General features: G+C 38.7%; 1 protein-coding gene across 1 annotated transcript in view; it reads right to left on the bottom strand.

Moving 5' to 3' along the window:
- gpc1b (glypican 1b) overlaps positions 1–20,410 on the bottom strand; it is a 79,592-nt gene extending 59,182 nt beyond the window's left edge. The window contains exon 1 of the mRNA XM_060871337.1: positions 19,894–20,410. Coding sequence (XP_060727320.1) covers positions 19,894–20,047 — 154 coding nt within the window. The 5' untranslated portion in view covers positions 20,048–20,410. The remainder of the gene's footprint in view (positions 1–19,893) is intronic.
- Positions 20,411–20,856: the final 446 nt, after the last annotated feature.

Genomic DNA, 20,856 nt, shown 5'->3' with positions numbered 1-20,856 from the left:
ATGCTGAAAAAAATATTATTCACTGGGATCTCCTGATGATATGACCTTGTGGAAATGTTTTTTATCTATTTATTTTTTTCCAAAGATTACATAGAATAATGAGCCAATATAAACAGATAGTAACCTTCTGCAAAACTTAACCTAATCAATTCAGTTTGCACTCAAATACTGGCTGTCAAAACATGTTGTGCTCTGTCATAGCAGTCCGAATGAAGTCTAAACGCAATTTTGTTCTTTTCACTTTTAGTGGCAAACATACCAGACATTTCATGAGAGCATGTTATTTTCAGAACTGTGGAAAAATATCAAGATCGAGTTTTTCTAGGCCTTCACGCACATTACAGCTAATATATCAGCTGTATTCTTTGAGAGTTAAGCACTTTTCCTTTGTCACCAATCTGTTTTGCTGCTTTTTGTAATTTATAAATTTTAGCACTGAAGTCAGACCTTTCATTTGAATCTAACAAAATTAGGCAATAAACATAATCATAATAAAAAAGTGATTTTATTTCTAATAAAGCAGTTCAGTTTAAATCACCAACAGTTTTTACAACTTAATTACAGTCAGGTTAAACATTCAGAAGACCTGGAGCATACCAGGACAAAGACACTATACATAAAAGGGGGAGAAAAAAAAAAACAACATCCCCATATTAAGTCAACAGCTATACTTAAGCAAGACCTTGAAGCTCAGGCTTGTGCTAGGATCCATGATGGAAAACCACAAACTGTTTAGTACACACCCAAGTTCACAAACACACTGTCTGCTTGAGCTTTCCATCTGTCAGTTGATTAAAATTGGAGAGAGGAGATGATTTAGCCTCCTGTCACCTTGGCACACTTCATTTCTAACGCCCTGTTAGTGCGTCAGGCAAACGAGTTTATATTTAGTGTGCCAAATCTGAGACTGGTCAAGCTTTGGGTATGTGTGTTTAGAGTTGTAGGGTGCGGTGGTAAAGGCTAAGTGCGTGTAGGCTACCTCAGCATGTTTCCATGCATGTCTGTGTGGGTTTGATTCAAACCAATTCCGACACAGCAAAAGCAAATCGAGCAAATCGCTTAATTTCAGTTTGACTTCGCTGGCACGGATAAACAAGCAGTAATCAGCCATGGGATAAATCACATGGGTGGAGAGAATGATGGATTTGTGCAGTAGGAACGATGAGGCAGAAATGATCGTAGCCTACACTAGTCACATCTCTCGAAGTCTCACTTCAAGACCAGAGTGTCTATTCGACACATACACAGAAGAAATAATGGAGGATTTCTGTTAAAGTCAACATCAGTCAGAAAGCAGGTTGTTTATGTGGCAGAATAAAACAGATGAAAATTGGGATCAAGAGGAACACTCAAACTAAGACCATGAGTGAGAAGAAAAGAAAAAAAAGAGAAGGAAGGAAGACTAAAGAAAGCTAAACCTTAAACTCTTAAGGTTATACTGAGAAACAAAACAGTTCCATGCTTAAGTGTGTTATTGTTTCTATAGTAACAGCCACATAATCAACTAATGATGGAATACGAAAATGACGGATATAAAATGTTAAACACTTAAGAGTCAAAAGTTTCCCAGAAAATCTAAAGGACAGAGCTGTTTAGGCTTTCTAAGTTCTCTGTAAAATGACAGGCTGAGAGAGAAAGAGAGAGAGAGAGAGAAGTGCTGGTGAGTGAATGACCATAAGTTTATCACAGCTCTAATGAGAGTGAGAACAGGAACTAACCTGACTCTCGGATGTTCCACGGCATTAAATCTAACTATAAACTGTTAAAATGTGTGACATGTTATTCATTATTAAATTAAACAATGTTATCCCTGGAATAATGCTGTTGTATAACTTCAATAACACACTCCAGGTCACGTAGTTATTGAAAAATAAAGCATTTTAGCATTTTTAAGCAAGTACAGTACATGTTTTTTTGCTACTGGTAACTGATATAGATACCAGACGGTGATGCTAGCAACAACGTCTTCTGGCTGAGTTTGATATGTTTTAGATGTTATGGCATTTGAGATGGACTACAAGATTGGCTGACGGAAAAGAAAGTGCGCTCAGTATTTGTTGAACTGAAGTGGTCCCGTGTGTCATATTAGCTCTACATAGTCTCTTGACTGCTTGATGTACACTGTATACTGTTAAAATGTCATGCAGATTGTTTTATTAGGCTTTTTATTTTATAGTATGTCACAGTATGGTAGTATCACATGGTAGGAGATGTTGATATTGGTGTAAAAGTGTATTCTAGTGAATAAGCATGTTATCAGTGAGATACCTGGTACCAATAATAGTATCAATTCATCCTTAGTTTTTTCTACAAATCCATTTTCCCTCTATGATTGTAGGTTAATTAGTTCTGTCAATAATAATGGAACCAGAGACAATAATAAAACTAATATATATATATATAAGGGGGGCACGGTGGCTTAGTGGTTAGCACGTTCGCCTCACACCTCCAGGGTCGGGGTTTGATTCCCGCCTCCACCTTGTGTGTGTGGAGTTTGCATGTTCTCCCCGTGCCTCGGGGGTTTCCTCTGGGTGCTCCGGTTTCCTCCCCCCGTCCAAAGACATGCATGGTGGGTTGATTGGCATCTCTGGAAAATTGTCCCAGAATATATATAGTATTAATAATAAAATATTATAGATAAATATAAAATATTATTATTATATTATAGACCATAGTATTATACTGTTCTATCCCAGTAAAGAATGAATAGCAGATTTGCCTGTTACATGTTGGGGATAAACTCATAGTAGCCTATAATCTATCTAGACACTTCAGTTCTATCTGAATCCAACAAACTGTCATGAACACATCCGGTCTTTTTTTTTTTTCCTTCTCGACTGGATATGTGTTTTGATGAACTGTCATGCTGTAATCATTTTTTTTGGCAAGGATGAATATGAACATGGTTTAAATCTAAAGTAAAACAAGAAAATGTTGTTTTCTATGTGATGTTTTTTTTTTTTTCTTTAGTGGTTTGAACTTGAAAAGAAGCATGTCCTTCCAAACAATCACGGATACAGTATAAAATACAGAAGAATTGATTTAACTGCCTGTATAAACGCCTATATTAATGGATTTCTACTCTGCCTATTTGGAAATTCAATCAATTGTTAATAGATGTTGGAGATGGAAATTATATACATAATATAGATTCACCATCACCTTTCTATTTCTCTTTTTTCTTTACTATCCCATCTCCTGCCAGGTTTCCTCCATATGGATTTGCGATTCAATTTTGTTGAGCGATGTAATGGGGCAGAGACTTGTCAAGACAGAGACCTTGTTTTACAGCCAAAAGGACAGATTCAATTTACACGCCAGGCTAAATTTAAGACCAGGACCAAACAGACACACTGGGACTGTATCAGTAAGATCACAGCATGTAAAACTGAAAGGGTCTCTTATAACCGGCCGTTACTGTAGTTACGTCCTTGGCTAACATCCAAAGGCACAGGGACACGCGAGTCACCTTGTACCAAACAGAAACGTCTTGAAAATCCTCCAAAGATTTTACATAAGGACATTTATTTTTGCACAAACACAAGACATAATAAGAAATATCGCATGGCTACTATGATAGATCTAAAAGCTAAATTAAAGCTGCAAGCAGCATTTCCCGGGTTCAAGCGTTTAAGGCCTTTAGGGACTTTAAGGCCTTAAAGGATTTTCACATACACAAAGTGATCCGCAAGTTACAGAGGGTGGCACCCGCTCCTAACCTAGTGTCTCTAATACAGAAAAGCTTACCAACGTGTTGCACAATATATGTCATGTGAAGTACTCACCTGTCCAGTTTTCCCTAAAATAAACAAAGTCATATCGGTGAGTCTACAATCCTCGTGCGAAGCAAAACGTCTCTGTTTTGTCTTTTATTCAGTTATCACGTTCACTGAGTGTGCGAGTGAGTATGTGAGTGTGCGAGTGTGAGTAAGTGTGCGAGTGTGAGTGAGTGTGTGTGTAAATGTGTGTGTAAGTGTGTGTGTTCTTCATATGTGAAAACATACTTGGCAATAAAGACCTTTCTGATTCTGTTTCTGATTCTGATTCTGAGACTTTGCCTTACGAGTCAGCCCAAAAACCCAATTTTGTGCTGACTCGTAAGGCAAAGTCTCAGAATCAGAATAATTTTTTGTGTAGCTATAGAACACCTCAATATTTCATGCCAGTGCTGCTTTTTATGCAATGTTAGCATACAACCATTGGTTTAGGATCAGGCTCTTCATCAGTTAATGACCTTAATACATTATTTCATTATGTCTTTCAGATCATGTTAGATGTTTTGTAATAGAAAATCAGAGCACTCTCACTCACTCATTTTCTGCCGCTTATCCGAACTACCTCAGGCGTCATTGGGCATCAAGGCAGGATACACCCTGGACAGAGTGCCAACCCATCGCAGGGCACACACACACTCTCATTCACTCACGCAATCACACACTACGGACAATTTTCCAGAGATGCCAATCAACCTACCATGCATGTCTTTGGACCGGGGGAGGAAACTGGAGTACCCGGAGGAAACCCCCGAGGCACGGGGAGAACATGCAAACTCCACACACAAGGCGGAGGCGGGAATCGAACCCCCAACCCTCCAGGTGTGAGGCGAACGTGCTAACCACTAAGCCACCGTGCCCCCCAAAATCAGAGCATTCATTCATTCATTCATCTTCTACCGCTTATCCGAACTACCTCGGGTCACGGGGAGCCTGTGCCTATCTCAGGCGTCATTGGGCATCAAGGCAGAATACACCCTGGACGGAGTGCCAACCCATCGCAGGGCACACACACACTCTCATTCACTCACGCAATCACACACTACGGACAATTTTCCAGAGATGCCAATCAACCTACCATGCATGTCTTTGGACCGGGGGAGGAAACTGGAGTACCCGGAGGAAACCCCCGAGGCACGGGGAGAACATGCAAACTCCACACACAAGGCGGAGGCGGGAATCGAACCCCCAACCCTCCAGGTGTGAGGCGAACGTGCTAACCACTAAGCCACCGTGCCCCCCAAAATCAGAGCAATTAACTTATATTTTAAACTTGAAGATGTTTCAACACTTTGAAGCTTCAGGCTTCAAAAGGATGTTTGGGTGGTTGAATGGTTCAGAAATGATAGTAGTAGCAATTTAATATCTAGATTCACAATTCATTGGAGCGCAATTTCATGTCATCTTTACACCCACTTCGCATCATTCAAATGTGAGTTTTATGCTGGAAACACAGAGCCAGTAAGAGACTTTGTAAAAAGCTGATCTTTTGTGCACTCTATCTACCCAATACCATGTGAAATTTGTCTGAATATCAAGAACAACAAATTACATCAAAAGAAATGCTCTCACGCTGCTGAAATAAAAGACTTCTGTCTCAGGCGGAAGGCAGCTTCCTTACGAGCGCTCTTGTTTTGGCTGAATTTAAAGGATGATGCGGTTCTTCTTATGTATAAAACGTTCTGTTAATTGTTAGTCTTTTTTCCTGATTATGATTCATTATATTTGTGTTCAAAATTGTGCCATTCTAGCTAATGTAAAGCAAATGCTCAGCTAGTTTAGAATTAAAGCTAGATTGTAAAGCTAGATGTCACCAACTTGCAATATCTTCGCTAGCTCAGCAGCCACATTATTTAGCAAACAACAGTGAGTCTTGCCTATCATTAGACATTAAGCAGCAGAACCTCAATTATCATTTATGCTGAAAAACAAACAGCAAATTAACAACTATATACAGAACAATAAAAGCTACATGATGCCTGAAAAAGTTGTTTAACAGCTAAAATTCAGAACAAAACGCACCACCCAGAACATCCCATGATAATTTATTCAAAATATGGCCTTTCAACAGAAATCGCAATCCAACTGAAGCACATTTCCGATACACATGTTTGATACGCGTTAATGAAGCTGAGTTTGAACTGAGTTGAGAGAATGAATAATATAGTGCTGGAGTTGCAAGTGATGCATGTGGTATATAATCATATACTGAGACCAGAGGGATTTAGTGCATTTCTGGGAAGCAGGAGAACGAGACAGAAAAAGAAAAAAGAAATAAAGGTACAGGGAGAGTTAGCGAGACATTAAATGAAGTGGAAAGAGGACATTTGAAGACCTTGGACTGTCAATAAAAAGAGAATTCAATGTTCCACATTTTCATTCATTAAAAATAACACCTCTATGTAGATTTATTATTTTTTTTTTTTGAAAGGTAGAAAGAGCACCACTCTTCTGTTCCTTCAATGTTGTCTCGAAATATATTAAGACCCACCCATACACAAACATTTATGAAGCAGTCCAACTTGCTTCGTTCTACTTTATATTCAGTCTCCTTCTTACAAATACACTTACAGTGACCCACAAATGCAGACAGCTGCGCAAACAAAAAACGATTCCCCTCAAACCTCTGAAAAACAAAGAAAGGCTTGATTAAGCCATCTAAAATATTCATGATGCCATCTTAGCCTTTTAGACACCAAGAATGGCAGGGGAAGGGAGAGGAAAAAATGAGAAAGCAACAACAACTGAAAAAAGATGTTCCAGTTTCACCCACGTACATAACACACATCTGCATACACGGTCACAAAATCTGTGCCACAGATTAGCTGTTAGCTTCACAGACATAGAGACAGGAAATTAAATACCACTGGAGCATTTAGCACTAGTCAAGATTTGGAAATCTTCCAAAGTCTCTGATGAAAGGCTATTGAATATCTCACATCCTTATCCACTTATTCTCACAATCTCTCTGTTTCGCTCTCTGTCTGTCTGTCTGTCTGTCTCTCTCTCTCTCTCACACACAGACACACACACACAGTGAGACTCTCTTACGTTCACACATACTGCCTCTATCACTTCTACTCTCACTCAGGTCTTATATTAGTGATTAGTTAAAAAATACATATGACAACAAACTACAAACATAAAAAGTGTGAATGAAAGTACATAAACTTGACACACTCGTTATAGGTGTTTTTTTTTTCTTTTAAAGAAAAAAACCCTAATTAGGATTATTTAATGTAGGGTTCAATGCACAGACTGCCAGGCTCATCATTGGGATATCCATAAACGTCAAAGGGTCGAAACACGATATAAGCAACTCGGTAACAAGGACACTAGGGAAAGAAGGCTTGGAAATGTTAAAACATTTAGTGAGAATTTGCAAAGACAATGCAACACAGAGGGTATTACTACACGCGGTAATCAGGGGAAAGAAGAAACAGATGATTATAATGAAGGAAACAAATCAATGACATGACAAGGGTGGAGACAGAATCTAAACAGGAAACATAACACAGACACATAATGTCCATGGCCATGGGAACAGCAATACGCAGGGGGAAAGAGTGTGTCGTGTTGATTAAATTCTTTTATTAATAATAATTTGGAATTTATTCTCATGATTACTAGTTTATATGCAGTTGAGTTGAGAAATTACTCTGGATAATTTACGCTTATCTCTAACATCCATTTTTGTGAAAACTCGTAAATCTGTAGGTTTTGTGGTTTCCTTAAGAAACTCAAGCGCTTGCTCACATACTGTATATTGACATAGCTTGGTAAATCTCAGCAATCTTTTGACTTCATGGTGCAACATGATGCATAGGTGAGGTAAATTTACATTCTTATTGTTATCCATCTAGTTTCTGTATTGATTGTTCTAAACAGGGTCATGGGGAACCTGAAGGCTACCCCAGGAGACTGAGGGCATATATGTGGTCACACCCTGGACAAAGTGCCAATCACAGGCCACAATACTTGGCGTACCTTAGTACCTGGAGGAATCCCCTTAAGCACAGAGGGGAACATGCAGACTGCATGCACACTGGGTGGAGACTGGAACAGACCCCCAACCCTTGGGGTGCAAGGCAAACTAAGCCACCATGCCACCTTTTGCATTCTCCTGTTGGTCTACTTACACAAGATACTAAAACTACGCATTCAATACATTTTCAAAGACACTACTAAATGTAAAAAATGTCTTATTTTGTTATTTTATAATGTTATATCTGCTTATAATGTTACTGGAAATGGAACAGTAGCACCAGACCTCTTCTGAGATCTTTTTATTAAAAAAAAAAAAAAAACAGAAAACTGAGGTCTTTCTTTTTCATATATCTCATACATTAATATCCTGGTCCAGACTGGAGTAGATTCTGAAGTAGAGCCTAGACTCGGTACATGACTCATGAGGCTGGAATGCAACCATGGATGGATGGTTAGCATTTGTGTTTTCTATTTTTTTTTTTTAAGAGATCTTGTATAGACAGCATGATCTGTCCACTATTGTGTTTTACAGTGTTGATCAGTAATTTATTTATTAGTGACGTTCATTTAAACAGATATGAACAGGCTTTATTAGAAATAATACAAACTCGCATTAGGATCTTCTACAGCAAGGATGTACCCCTGAGTATCCATCATTCCATCTATTCAACAACACCAGAACTATTAAGCAGGCCTAAAGCAATGCTGCTTTTTTCCAGGCTTGGAATCCTTGTGCTGAGGCTGGGAAATAGCACCAGAGATGCAAGGGATCGCATGTGGCATATAATCATATATTCAGATCAGAGGGATTTACTGTATCTAAGGGAGCAGTAAAAAAGAAAAAAGGGAAACGATGCAAAAATAAAAGTGTGAGCTTGAGAGTGAGAAAACGAAACAGAAAAACAAAACTTGCAGAACTTGGAACGATATGGAATTAGCCAACATAATACTGCACATACACACAAGTGGGACTTGCTAATTTATTTATCCCAATATCTCTAATTAACTCTAAAAATTGATCAAGAACCTACAATTCTCCAAAGGCAATGTAGAATTTGTATGTGGTTAAGTAACGGAATCAACACTGCCTTGAAATGTATTATACTGAGCACATTCTTTCTCAGGCCTGTGCATGTGTTGATCATAAACCTTTAAAATGACAGTAATGGTTTGGCTTTATTTTACAAGGGCTTTGGTTTACAATAAACCCTTATTCTGATGCTGTTTGTAAGCTGCATCATGGTCTTCCGAGAATCCCAGCATAAACCCATGATGCCTGCACAGCTGGCTCCAAGTGGCTGCTGACCAAACTCCCACGTTTCCAATTTAGCAGTTAAGCAAACAGCACAGATGGAGCCACAGCACAATCCCACAATTGCAAATCTTTAAAAATATTTAATAAGTAACTCATAGGAATAGTCATGAATGGTGAAGTGTAAGGTGGACTCATCAATAGTCTGATGAAGCACAATGAATATTTATAGAGGTGCAGGAGCAGGGATTCGGGGCAGCCTGCCAGAAGCTCCCTCTGAAAACTGTCGAATCCAAATGTACAAGCTCAGCTTTGTTAGAGTGATGGACAGAACATTTGGCTAGCATTTAATAAAAAAAAAAAAAAATAGACATTTAAAATAAACAGATACATTAAGTAGTAACATTTAGTTAATAAATAACTTAAGTAACTTATCAGACAAGCCATTTTTTTTGTATTTATTTACAATTGTCTGAAAAAAATATTTATTTATTTCCTTACATCCAGCTTATTGTTCCTGAAGTCTTTCCATGAACTTGAGTCTCTGTATCTCTCTCTCTCTCTCTCTATATATATATATATATATAGATAGATATAAAGAATGAGGGGCAGAGAGAGAGACAGGGATGAATGGATGGATGGATGGATGGATGGATGGATGGATGGATGGAAGGATGGATGGATGGATGGATGGATGGATAGATAGATAGATAGATAGATAGATAGATAGATAGATAGATAGATAGATAGATAGATAGATAGATAGGCACATTGCACATTGTACATTGTAAGGCTATATGCTGTCCACCAAAATTTGTGTTTTGTTATTCTGAAGAGTTTCCTGTTACTGTGTGTGTGTGTGTGTGTGTGTGTGAGAGTGTGTGAGAGTGTGTCACCTCATCACTCCTTCTCTTCTAATTCTCAGCTAAAGAAGCTTAACTTTCCCGAGGTTACTATACAGTTAAAGTCTCCTGGAGTTAAAATGAGGATGTTGACAACATCAGGCCAAATTTTACACACAATCAAAAGTTTAACAAGTAAATAAACGAATAATCGTTTTCCCAGCTTGCGATATTACCCTCTCAAACTCCCAGTTAAATTTTCTCTCTCATAGACTACATATCATTTAAAACTTTTTATCTTCTGTGTCTTGTCCTCTTTATCTTTCTACTTTTTTACTGACCACTAAAAAAAAATCTAATACGAGCACAAGACCGCTTTTAGAGTCTAAAATGGAAACGTGTTCAGCTCTTTCTACTGACGTCTTGTTCACTTCATCGAATTTAAAATGTGCTCTGTAAGGCTGTTATTACTGCAAGTTCACTGGCTGTGTCGTGTGGGGCTCAGTGCTGATCTTTTTATGTGGTGGACAAAAATAGCAGTTAAAATGCAGGACTATAACACTTTACACAGCAGTTCGAGATCAGGACAAATTTTACACAGAGGACACGAGAGCTCGTGATTAACACCATAACAGGACCAACCTGTTTGTGCAAGATGTGTCAGGCTTTATGAGAGAGCGAGAGAGAGAGAGACAGAGAGAGAGAGAGAGACAGAGAGAGAGAATATAAGAGGAATGATATAAAACACATGGATTGTGAAAATAGTAAATATATGGGTGATAGCAAGATGTTTACATTTTTCTGGTCCAGAAATAGGCCCCAACCCAAACCAAAACTGAATTACACTTAAGATGCAATTCACTTCACAGACAGCTTAAGAAAATTACAAACTGCTCCTTTATCTCAGATTCTAGGTTGATACAGCTTCTAAATATGCCCTTAATTGCATTAAAATAAATTTCTACAACTTGTTGGGTCATTTCTGAATTGTTTCTCAATGACCACCATTGATATTCTCCACACAACTGTACATTCAGTGCAATTACTAGTCAGGATGTCCCGAAGCGTTCAACGGATGGAGAGATAGGGACTGAATCTATGTGATCTTTCTGAGAAAATCAAGTCATCTGTGTGAAAGAGAAAAAGGAAGCAAGGATAAGACTGATATCTGTATAATATACAATAAGTGAAGACCGAGAAGAAGAGAGTACATTATGAGACGTATAAAAGCTGTAAACAGAGAGTGAGAAAGTAAACTGAGAGAAAGGGGAGGAGAAGAGAAAAAAAAATACAGGGAAAGAATGAACAGCATGAATGAACAGAAAGAGACGGTTAGGTAACGAGCTACCATTAAATATTGATGGGGAGAATCTAGCAGTCTCACTCTCCATCCTGCTGTCAGCTGTTAGTGATTGATCAAACGACACCGTAAATCCAGTTAAATCCACACACACACATAAACACACACATACACACACACACACACCCACACTGGTCAATGCAACACACACACTTTCTTCGTCTCTTCGTCCTCTCTCGTTTTTTTTTTTTTTTGCTTTTTCTTTCATTCAGACCTCAACATCTTTTGATCCTCTGATCCCAGAATGCTTTTATTATTCTCTCATTTCTTTGGATGCATCTCTCTCTCTCTCTCTCTCTCTCTCTCTCTCTCTCTCTCTCTCTCTCTCTGTCTCTCTCTTGCTCTCTCACTCTCTCTTTATACTGATGGAAATAATAGCAGATCCTTTAAAAGTCACCTTGATTAGTCACAGTTCTGTGTCCTCTGGCATGGCAGCGAATCACCATTCTCAAGTCCAGCCTCCACATGCAAGTCCTGCTAAATTACTTTCAGCTACACACAGACACACGCTGTTGATCTTTTAAGCCTTACACTATATCCGATATTTACTTGAATGTAAAAATAAATCTAAATCAGAACATTATCATGGTCTTTGCAGACTTCACTCTCACTAATGTATTACTTTTAAAGGATTAGAACAAGATTTGTAGAGTAGACCGCAGAATAAATGAACCCACCACATAACAAATAACACAGTATTACTGACCTGTAACTTTTTTGCTATTTACTGCCAGAACCTCATTTAAATTCGAAGTAGAATTTCCTAACATGCAGCACATTTCATCTAGGTCCATTTTGGATCATGTCTGTGTAGTGGCAATGCACTTCAACCGAATCAAATGAGACAAGTACTGGATATGAAACTTCTCAAGGGTGCAGTTTGTGTTAGACAGGTGGTGTAATGTCTCCAGGATAGCCTTCAGCTTCAACTATAGCGATGAAATATTGTTAGTGTTTCAGGCCACACAATGCACAACAGATGAAACACACACACACAAACACACACACACACACAAACTGAAACACAAAATACCCAATGGACTTAGTGAGGGTCTGGGAAAGAAATCTTACTGCAACATCTGTAACGATTAAGGGAAGATATAAAAAACAGCTTGCGCTTCTGTATAGAGATAAGACTGCTGAGCTATTGATAGTGAGAACTGCGGATTTAAGACAAAACGAGAACGATTAAGACCTAACAGATTGGTTTATCAGTAAAACCCAAGCCTATTCATCCATTCATCCTCTCCTCCAATCTTTATTCTTCTGTTTCCATTTGCAGTATTGGAAAAAAAAAAGAAAAAGGCATTATCCTTCTCCAGGATAACAATAGCTAAACTCATGGTTGATCATAATATAGAGCAAACTACTCCATGTGGGGTCCACTGATTTGCAAATAAGGTCATGAGTTTCACTCACAATAAATGACTTTTATTGTGAATGAAACTCACAATAAAAGTCATTTAAAGATTACAAACAGTTTTAATAGTAGTCTTTGCACACACTAACATAGCAATAAAATAAAAAGGACACATTTTTCAGTCAGTCTACCCATTGTAGTTTCTCAATAACACAAGAATCTGCCTAAGGGGAGAAACAGAAGTAAAGGAATAGATGCTTAAAGATTTATTGGATATCCACTCACCGTTACTTTATTAGGAACATGTGCACATGTATACCAGAACATTCATGCAGTTATAACATCAGCCAATCATGTGGCAGCAGCACAATACAAAATATAAAAAGAAGTCTTCAGTAAATGTTCACATCAAACATCAGAATGGTGAAAAAATAAATTCGAGGCTCTGGATGGGCTGTTTTCAGTATTTTAGATTGTTGTTCTTCTGAGATTTTCACACATAAGGTCTCTAGAGTATAGAAAAAAAAATCCTACATGTCTGTAGGTTGAAACACCTTATTGATGACTGTGATCAGACCAGAATGACCAGACTTGTTTGAGCTGACAGAAAGTCTATAGTAACTCAAAAAATATCTCTTATCTCTTTTTACAACCACGATGAACAGAAAAGCATCTCAGAAAAGACATATTAACGCTTGAGGTGGATTTTAGTTGAAGCCTTGACTGTTTCTTTTGGAGTGATGGTCCTCTTTGCAAGCTGGATGTGTAGCTGAATTCTACCTACATTATTACCAAGTATCTTTCAAAGCTGGATCCAACACCGAACTAATGAAAGCAAAGTAGATTCCTTTGGTTTGATTTATTTACGTTTTTTGTTACTGACTTATTATAGACTTTAAAAAAAAATTACAATGGTCCTAAATTATACATCTGGAATATAAATTTGTGTGTGTGTGTGTGTGTGTGTGTGTGTGAGAGAGAGAGAGAGAGAGAGAGTACAATAATGCTTTCTATAAGACTGGTTTAATCATTAATTCATTCAGCATCAGTAATCTCTTTTTCCTGGTCAAGTTTACTGTTGATCTAGATTTGAACCCAATTTGGAGATCACAGGTCTGATGTGAGTCCATTACAGACAATGCACATTTTATAGAGGTGGCCCAAAAAAAATATAAAAACATAAATAAAATGCTAGAAGAAACACGTGTGAATAAAAATAAACCGTGTGAAACTCGTGACTAAATCTCAGAATCAAATCAGAGACCCCAGATATGTGAGGCTACAATGGTACCCGCTGTGCAGTTGTGCTGTCTGGTAAAGATTCGAGGAAATATAAAATAATGTAAAATATAATTGCATACCCAGCAGCCTGATCTAAATTAATTCTGGCTTGTTTTAATACCAAGGTTTTAAACAACACTCTGAGAAAACAAAATGATAGAATTCACCACTTCCAGTGTCTGAGACAATCTACCTGCCTCTCCACTTTTTCATCTAGCATGGTTTTTGGAATGGAAAAATTTCACCGTTTGTCAACAAACAAAAAGCGTTCCAAGAAGCATCATGAAACAGGACAGAAATTCAAGCAAAGCAAAGTCAACACTAGGATATTTTGAAAAGTACCAAATGCTAGAAGTTTTCCCTTGAGCCTCACAGCCATCAGATTTTATTTCATGAAGCCAGCGCATATCATCTGGCAGAGTTAGAACAGTTATGTCAAAAGGAATGGGCAAAGGTTTGCCAAGCAATCTGTCAGAGATAGAGCAGAGATGTCAGGAAATATGTGTGGGGCAGTGGATCATTTCAGGACAACTGAGAAAACATGGCTCAGAGAATCTGAAAGCTTGGAGGCCATTATAAAGGCAAAGGACTTTTGTCTTTACGCTTTCACAGTGCAATATTTGATCAGGACGGTGAAAGCTTACCATCTGATGTTAGCTAAAAGGCAATTTTTTGTTTAAAAAAAAAAAATCGGGTTATGCTTTTTTTTTTTTTTTTTTGTGAAACTCATTAAATGTGACAGTCTCTTTATGTCCATGAGTACAATACTGTTATACCATAATATCAGCACTGGTTTTCATAACCATGAATACTTAATAGTATATAAGAATACCTTTGGTGTACTTACTTTCTATGCATTCTTCATGGTATGCAGTATTCTGTTTGGAGCTGATTCTTGAATGCGCACTGAATGGCACTTTACTTTGTACTTGCGACTGTTAATCCACATGCAGCACAACCCAATTTATGGAATGTTCTTCCAGAATTATCTTGCAATAACATTTTTTCTAGAGGGGAAAAAACCTGATTTGACCCTGCAGCTCAAAGCTAGTGTTTTTGTTTTGTTTTAACATTAATCATTGATTACAGATCTTATCATTAATCTATAAAAATTTAAAAACAAGGGAGAAGTAAAATGATAAAATGCGACAGCATGAATAAAAACAGTTCACAATAAAATGGCAAATGATTACCAGATTAAAATTCGTTATCGTTTTTTCATACTTTATCGTTGCCTTCCTTAAAGACATTTATGTTACTAGCTGTCAGGGATGTGGTCTGGTGCGGGTTGGAACCAGGAAGTGAGGGTTCAGAGGGAGTGGTTCTGTAATCACTTAAGTGTACACACCTGTTTCTTGTTCCCTCACTGCATATTTATTCCCTGTTGCGCCTCAGTAGGTAGTTGGAAGCCAACGCGTAAGCCTTTGTTCACATGCTGAGACGCTATGATCCTAAAGTGGCTTTCAGGGAGGTTAAAATGTCCTGATTTATTGAGTTATGTTTGCTATTTGTTTTCCATCTTACTTTACCTCTGCTCTCCAAAACAGTAAAAATAAAAATAGTTCACATGCTTCTGTTTGTGTTCTACATAATGTAGTAAACATGCATATCTTCATATTTTGATTATTTGCAATTGGCATTTAGAAAGAGGAATGAGTTGTGTGACAGTTAAGGTGTCCACACACCACCGGCCTTATAGTATGTGTTACTGTATACATCTATTTTTTAGGTTCTTGTGTAGCTAGGGAGCAATGTTCCCTATCTTCCTGACTATGAGTATTCGTGATCAACAGGATACCTCCTCATTAACTACTGGTATCATGTCCTCCAAAGCTGTGGGTAGCATTCTCAGATCTCTTCTACCTTGGTGAGTTAGTTTCTGTGTATTACTAAATTATATTTGCTATCGCTCCCCATGATGTTTGTTCTGTTCCCTCTATGAGCTCGGTGTTTACTTACTGTACCTCTCAACTCTGTCTGCTGTGTTGCCTTTATCCTACTAGCCAACTGTCTTGGTTGAGTTATATTCAATCTCCATACTATACACCATTCATTAGCAAAGTTTTCAAAATCAAAAATACATCTTTAGGTCACTACAGCCTGGCTCTGCCTGGAAGGCATGTAACTGCCCCTCGTCCACTATCTAGGCCAGGCCCTAAACAGCCTCATGGATGGCCACCCCACCTTCAAAGTCTCATAGAGCATGGACCTTAAAGATAATGGCTGGCAATGGGACACTTTACAAGTAAAAACATTACTTGTTGGACAGCAACTACATCAGATTGGTAGATTAGGGTCAGGGTTAATTAGCCTCTGATTTTTTGCAGGGGTACAAACTACAGTTCCTCCTCCAGCTGTCAGCCTTTGCAGCATTCAGGGAATTGTCATTATCAGAACCTAACAAAGTTATTGCTCAGACCTAAGAGTCTGTTCCCTGTAAGACAAAGGTACAGTCAAAGAGGTAGACAACACAGTTGTAAACAAGGAGTTCTATTACTTATTACTTTTCTTGGTTAGGAAGGATGATATTTCTTTGTCCAATTCTTCATTTGAGAGGATTCAAATTTCACCAGACTCTTTCTTTTTGAATGTTATGCTTGTCATATGCACATGACAAACAAGTGACTGTTTCACATCAATAAATCTTCATTCTTTTATACTCTGATATTCAGTGGCATCAGGATACCGATATATTTGGATATATTTGGATATTTGGATTAGTTGCACGGAGAATGATAGCTACCCGAACTTGTGACGGATATTAATAGGTTTGCCAATTAAATTCCATGAGGCGGTCATGTGTGATACTGGCATCTGCTGAGGATACTAGAATTGACTATAGCAGCCACAGAGGATTGCTGGTGCAGCTTAGGACTACTCTAGCTACAGGCTTTCCAGACTTTTCTTTAGAAAATATCTGGGCATGGCACAGGTACTGTATACACCACTCACTCACTCTTCTACCGCTTATCCGAACTACCTTGGGTCATGGGGTGCCTGTGCCTCTCTCAGGCGTCATCGGGCATCAAAGCAGGATACACCCTGGACGGAGTGCCAACCCATCGCAGGGCACACACACACTCTCATTCACTCACGCAATCACACACTAGGGACAATTTTCCAGAGATGCCAATCAACCTACCATGCATGTCTCTGGTCCGGGGGAGGAAACCCGGAGTACCCGGAGGAAACCCCTGAGGCACGGGGAGAACATGCAAACTCCCCACACACAAGGCGGAGGCGGGAATCGAACCCCCGTCCCTGGAGGTGTGAGGCGAATGTGCTAACCATTAAGCCACCGTGCACCCCCAGGTATACACCAAAGTCTTGTAAACAAATTGCCTCTTGTGGTTCTCAGAAGCACTGGCCTACTGGTCGCATCACAATATGCTGTTTTCTCTCTGACATCTCTGACACTGATTCTTACCATGTTACACATTATGGTGCAATAACTCAGTAAGTCCTGCTGTCCCATATGGATATCAAGTCCTGTCACCTAAAGCCAAGTGTCCTGTGTCAACTGATCAGTCTGAAGTGAGGGTCCCAATCACAAGGTCTTTCTATGATCTTAGGTAGGTGTATTGCAAATGTTGTTCACCTTATTATTGCGTAATACGTCACATAATAAGTCTTCATCTATGTTAAAAGTGTATGTGACAGCCATCATAGTTTGTTATAGGACCATAGATGGCACCACTCACAGATGTACAGTATTACTGCCTTGATGATCAAGTGGAATCAACTGGTTTGCCATTTTGCTAGCATTAACTTTAAACAATAGAGAATTGCATGTTCTAAAGATGAATTCTGCTCATATTCATTGCTGTTCAAATGACTCTGGAGTGACCTTGTGGTTGAATCTGGGATAACTGCCAGAAATCAAATCAACCAAATTTCTAATTCAGTTACTTGAGCGTGCAGCTTTCAGTGAAAATGAACCCTAAGGTATTATGTGGATCAGATGGTGACCATCCAATCCTCAGGCTAATTACTCATAAGGGAGTCATAAGGGGCTCCCTTGTTTAAGCAGAGAAAAGCACACTGGGTGGCAGTTGTCATCACCATGCAATACACATGGGTTAGACGCTCATCCCGTATCATGACATGCCACCCAATGAAGAGCTTTTGAACATTATACAGAGGCATGCCTCTCTAGGAGGTCCAAACTGCTGCTTCCTGGGCCTCAGCATACAACCTATCTGGGTTCTACAAATTTAACAAAACTTCTGCACAGCGATGATAGCAGTCATCTCTATGAACAGCACCCATTACAATGTTGTCATAGATTACTATCTATTATCTATTACTATTCTATCATCTATTCCTTTAACTTCAAAAGTGTTAAACTGAGGATATACAGGGAACAAGAGATTAAATGAAATTGTTATTAATAATGACAAGAATATAAACCTGTGAAATACCTATGCATGAACTATTCAATGTCACAACTAAAACCAAAACCACCATTTAAAATTAGATGTAGATGTTTGTTAGAGAGCCACAATAAATTATATGTGCCATTTTATACACATCCTACATCCTGCCAGTTATGAAAGAAGTCAAATGTGGTCTTTGAAGCCCACATGTTTAAAAGCCTTAATATGAATTCCAATGCTTTTCAAAAACTCTGTATTTTCCCATTCCTGTTTTCATGCATGAATGGCAACATGGGTCACCATGAATTGTGTACGTACTACCAAGTACTCACTTAGTCACAGAAAAAAAATAACAATTAATGCAGGCTTTCTGCCAACAATTACACAAAACATGGCACAATATATAAATCTGTCTGTGGTCAGCATCAGTTACACTAATTTACACATTTTGCACTCATAAAAATGTCAGACTCCAGTGATAATGTGTCTGACTGATATACACTTGATTAATCAGTGTGATTGAGGGCATCTTGAAAAGAGCAGGCTTCAATTTATGATATCCACTAGTGGATGATGCTTTTACAAGTGTAATAATTTCATCCCATAAGTGTCTGGCAGCTAATGGTTCATTTTCTTCTATAAATCTCGTGTTGTTTTATTGCAGCTGGAAAGATGTGCTGGCATCAGCTTTCATGGCACATGTTGGAAGCAAACCACTAATAATCCAGCATGGTGTCAGAACAGGTGTCAGGTGACTGTGTGTGTGTGTGTGTGTGTATGAGAGAGAGAGAGAGAGAGAGAGAGAGAGAGAGAGAGAGAGAGAGAGAGATCCTCTCCTTTATCTCCTATAAAATGACTATGGTCCATTTTCCCAAAAGCACTACTCTATAAAGCTAACTGGAACGTCAGAGTTTATCAGGCAGGGTTTATGAGTCATACTTGTATCATACTGGTATCTCAGTATCACACCATAACCTTAAACATTTGCTACAGTTACCATCATATTTCCTATGGAGTATTAAACCCAGCTACCAGCTCCCCATAAACAGACACAAGTTCAGATATGTGAAATTCAAAGTGCGCTATGACGAACTAAACAAGATGCAACAATCAAGAAATACATATTAATAACAAAGGAAGTGAAATATCTAACAATGAGTGCCGAGTTAGAGTATATCATTACTGTACCTCTTCAGTTCATCTCAGCTATCAGTTCATCTCAGCGTCCTGCAAGTGCTTTGTCAAGGGCTTTTGGTCAGCCGGAACAAACCATATATAACCATATATAAAAGTATATATTATAGTCATACATATATATATGTTATAGTCATTTACAAGCACAATAAGCAGCATACAATTTCTCTTTTTGTGCTGCAAACTTAATCTGCCACAGAACTTGCTTCTACTAAAGCATCATGTCTTCTTCCTCACTTATAAATATATGAAACAAAACGTCTACTGAGATAATAAACATGAGGTGTAAGAGTTCTAAAACAGAAAATCTATCACTTAGGTGCTTTAAAGGTGCGTTTAATTCAACACTCCCCTCCTGCATATATCACTTATTTATGATTCGGCTGAGGTTATATAAAGCACTACTGTTCTTTGCGCTGCGCTTTAGAATGGCACAGAGTTGTACAGTTCCCTGACCCACTGACTCACCGGAGATTTGGGCCATCGGAACCCCGAGCAGGGTGAAGCCCTTGGCGCTGTAGAATTGTCGGAAAGCCGCGCAGCTCCGAGATTTACCGCTCGCGCTGTCTGGGCTCACCGCTCCGGCCAGGACGCACAGCACGAGCACTAAGCGCACATCCATCCTGCTCTTCAGCTCCTATTACAAGCACAATCAGGTTGACGCGCTTTGTCTAAAATCTTGTAAGATGTCCACGCGTTCAAGTACTCTTTCTAACTGAGAGGCACTGGGGAAAGAAAAAGAAGAAAAAAAAAAACGCCTACGCTTGCGTTTAGTCCGTGTCTGTGATTTGACTAGACGTGCGCACCCGGTCCGGTATCTTTAATTAGGCAGGTCTTCAGTAACCTTTTAAATCGGAAACTGCATAAGGAAACTGATACGCTGTTGGTCCGTTCCAGACTCTGTGATGCTGCTCCTGCGCGCTCTGGCCGGACAAATGCTTAGACAACGCACCGTCACCGGCAGCACGGGGGCATCGAGCTCGCGCGCCTCTAGAGGACGTTACATCAAAACCTCTTCTGTAGGAGCCAAAAGCCAAAAAGAACCGATTTAGCTTCCAGCTTCCGGTGGCATAGATGCGCTCTCACCACCCCGGACACACTGATCTTTAGAGGTCCCTATAGATATACTGACCTTGGATATTTAAAAATAACAAACACATAAGTACATAGAGTTTTTAAGTGTTATTCATTAAGTATCTGTGAAATGCAAAACACAGTTTCGACCTAATAAGTTTAAGCTTAAATATTACATTAGCATGTAAAAGATATAATGTACTGTAGAGGGTTCTAGCACAGTGACAAAGAAATGTAGTTTATTTATTTATTTATTTATTTATTATTTATTTAATACAAATAGTACTGTAGAAACAGCCTTTAAATGCTCAATATCTCTCTCTCTCTCTCTCTCTCTCTCTCTCTCTCTCTCTCTCT

This window comes from Tachysurus vachellii, chromosome 1, assembly GCF_030014155.1.
Source record: "Tachysurus vachellii isolate PV-2020 chromosome 1, HZAU_Pvac_v1, whole genome shotgun sequence".
NCBI lineage: Eukaryota > Metazoa > Chordata > Actinopteri > Siluriformes > Bagridae > Tachysurus > Tachysurus vachellii.
This window is presented reverse-complemented; position numbering and strand designations above follow the sequence as displayed.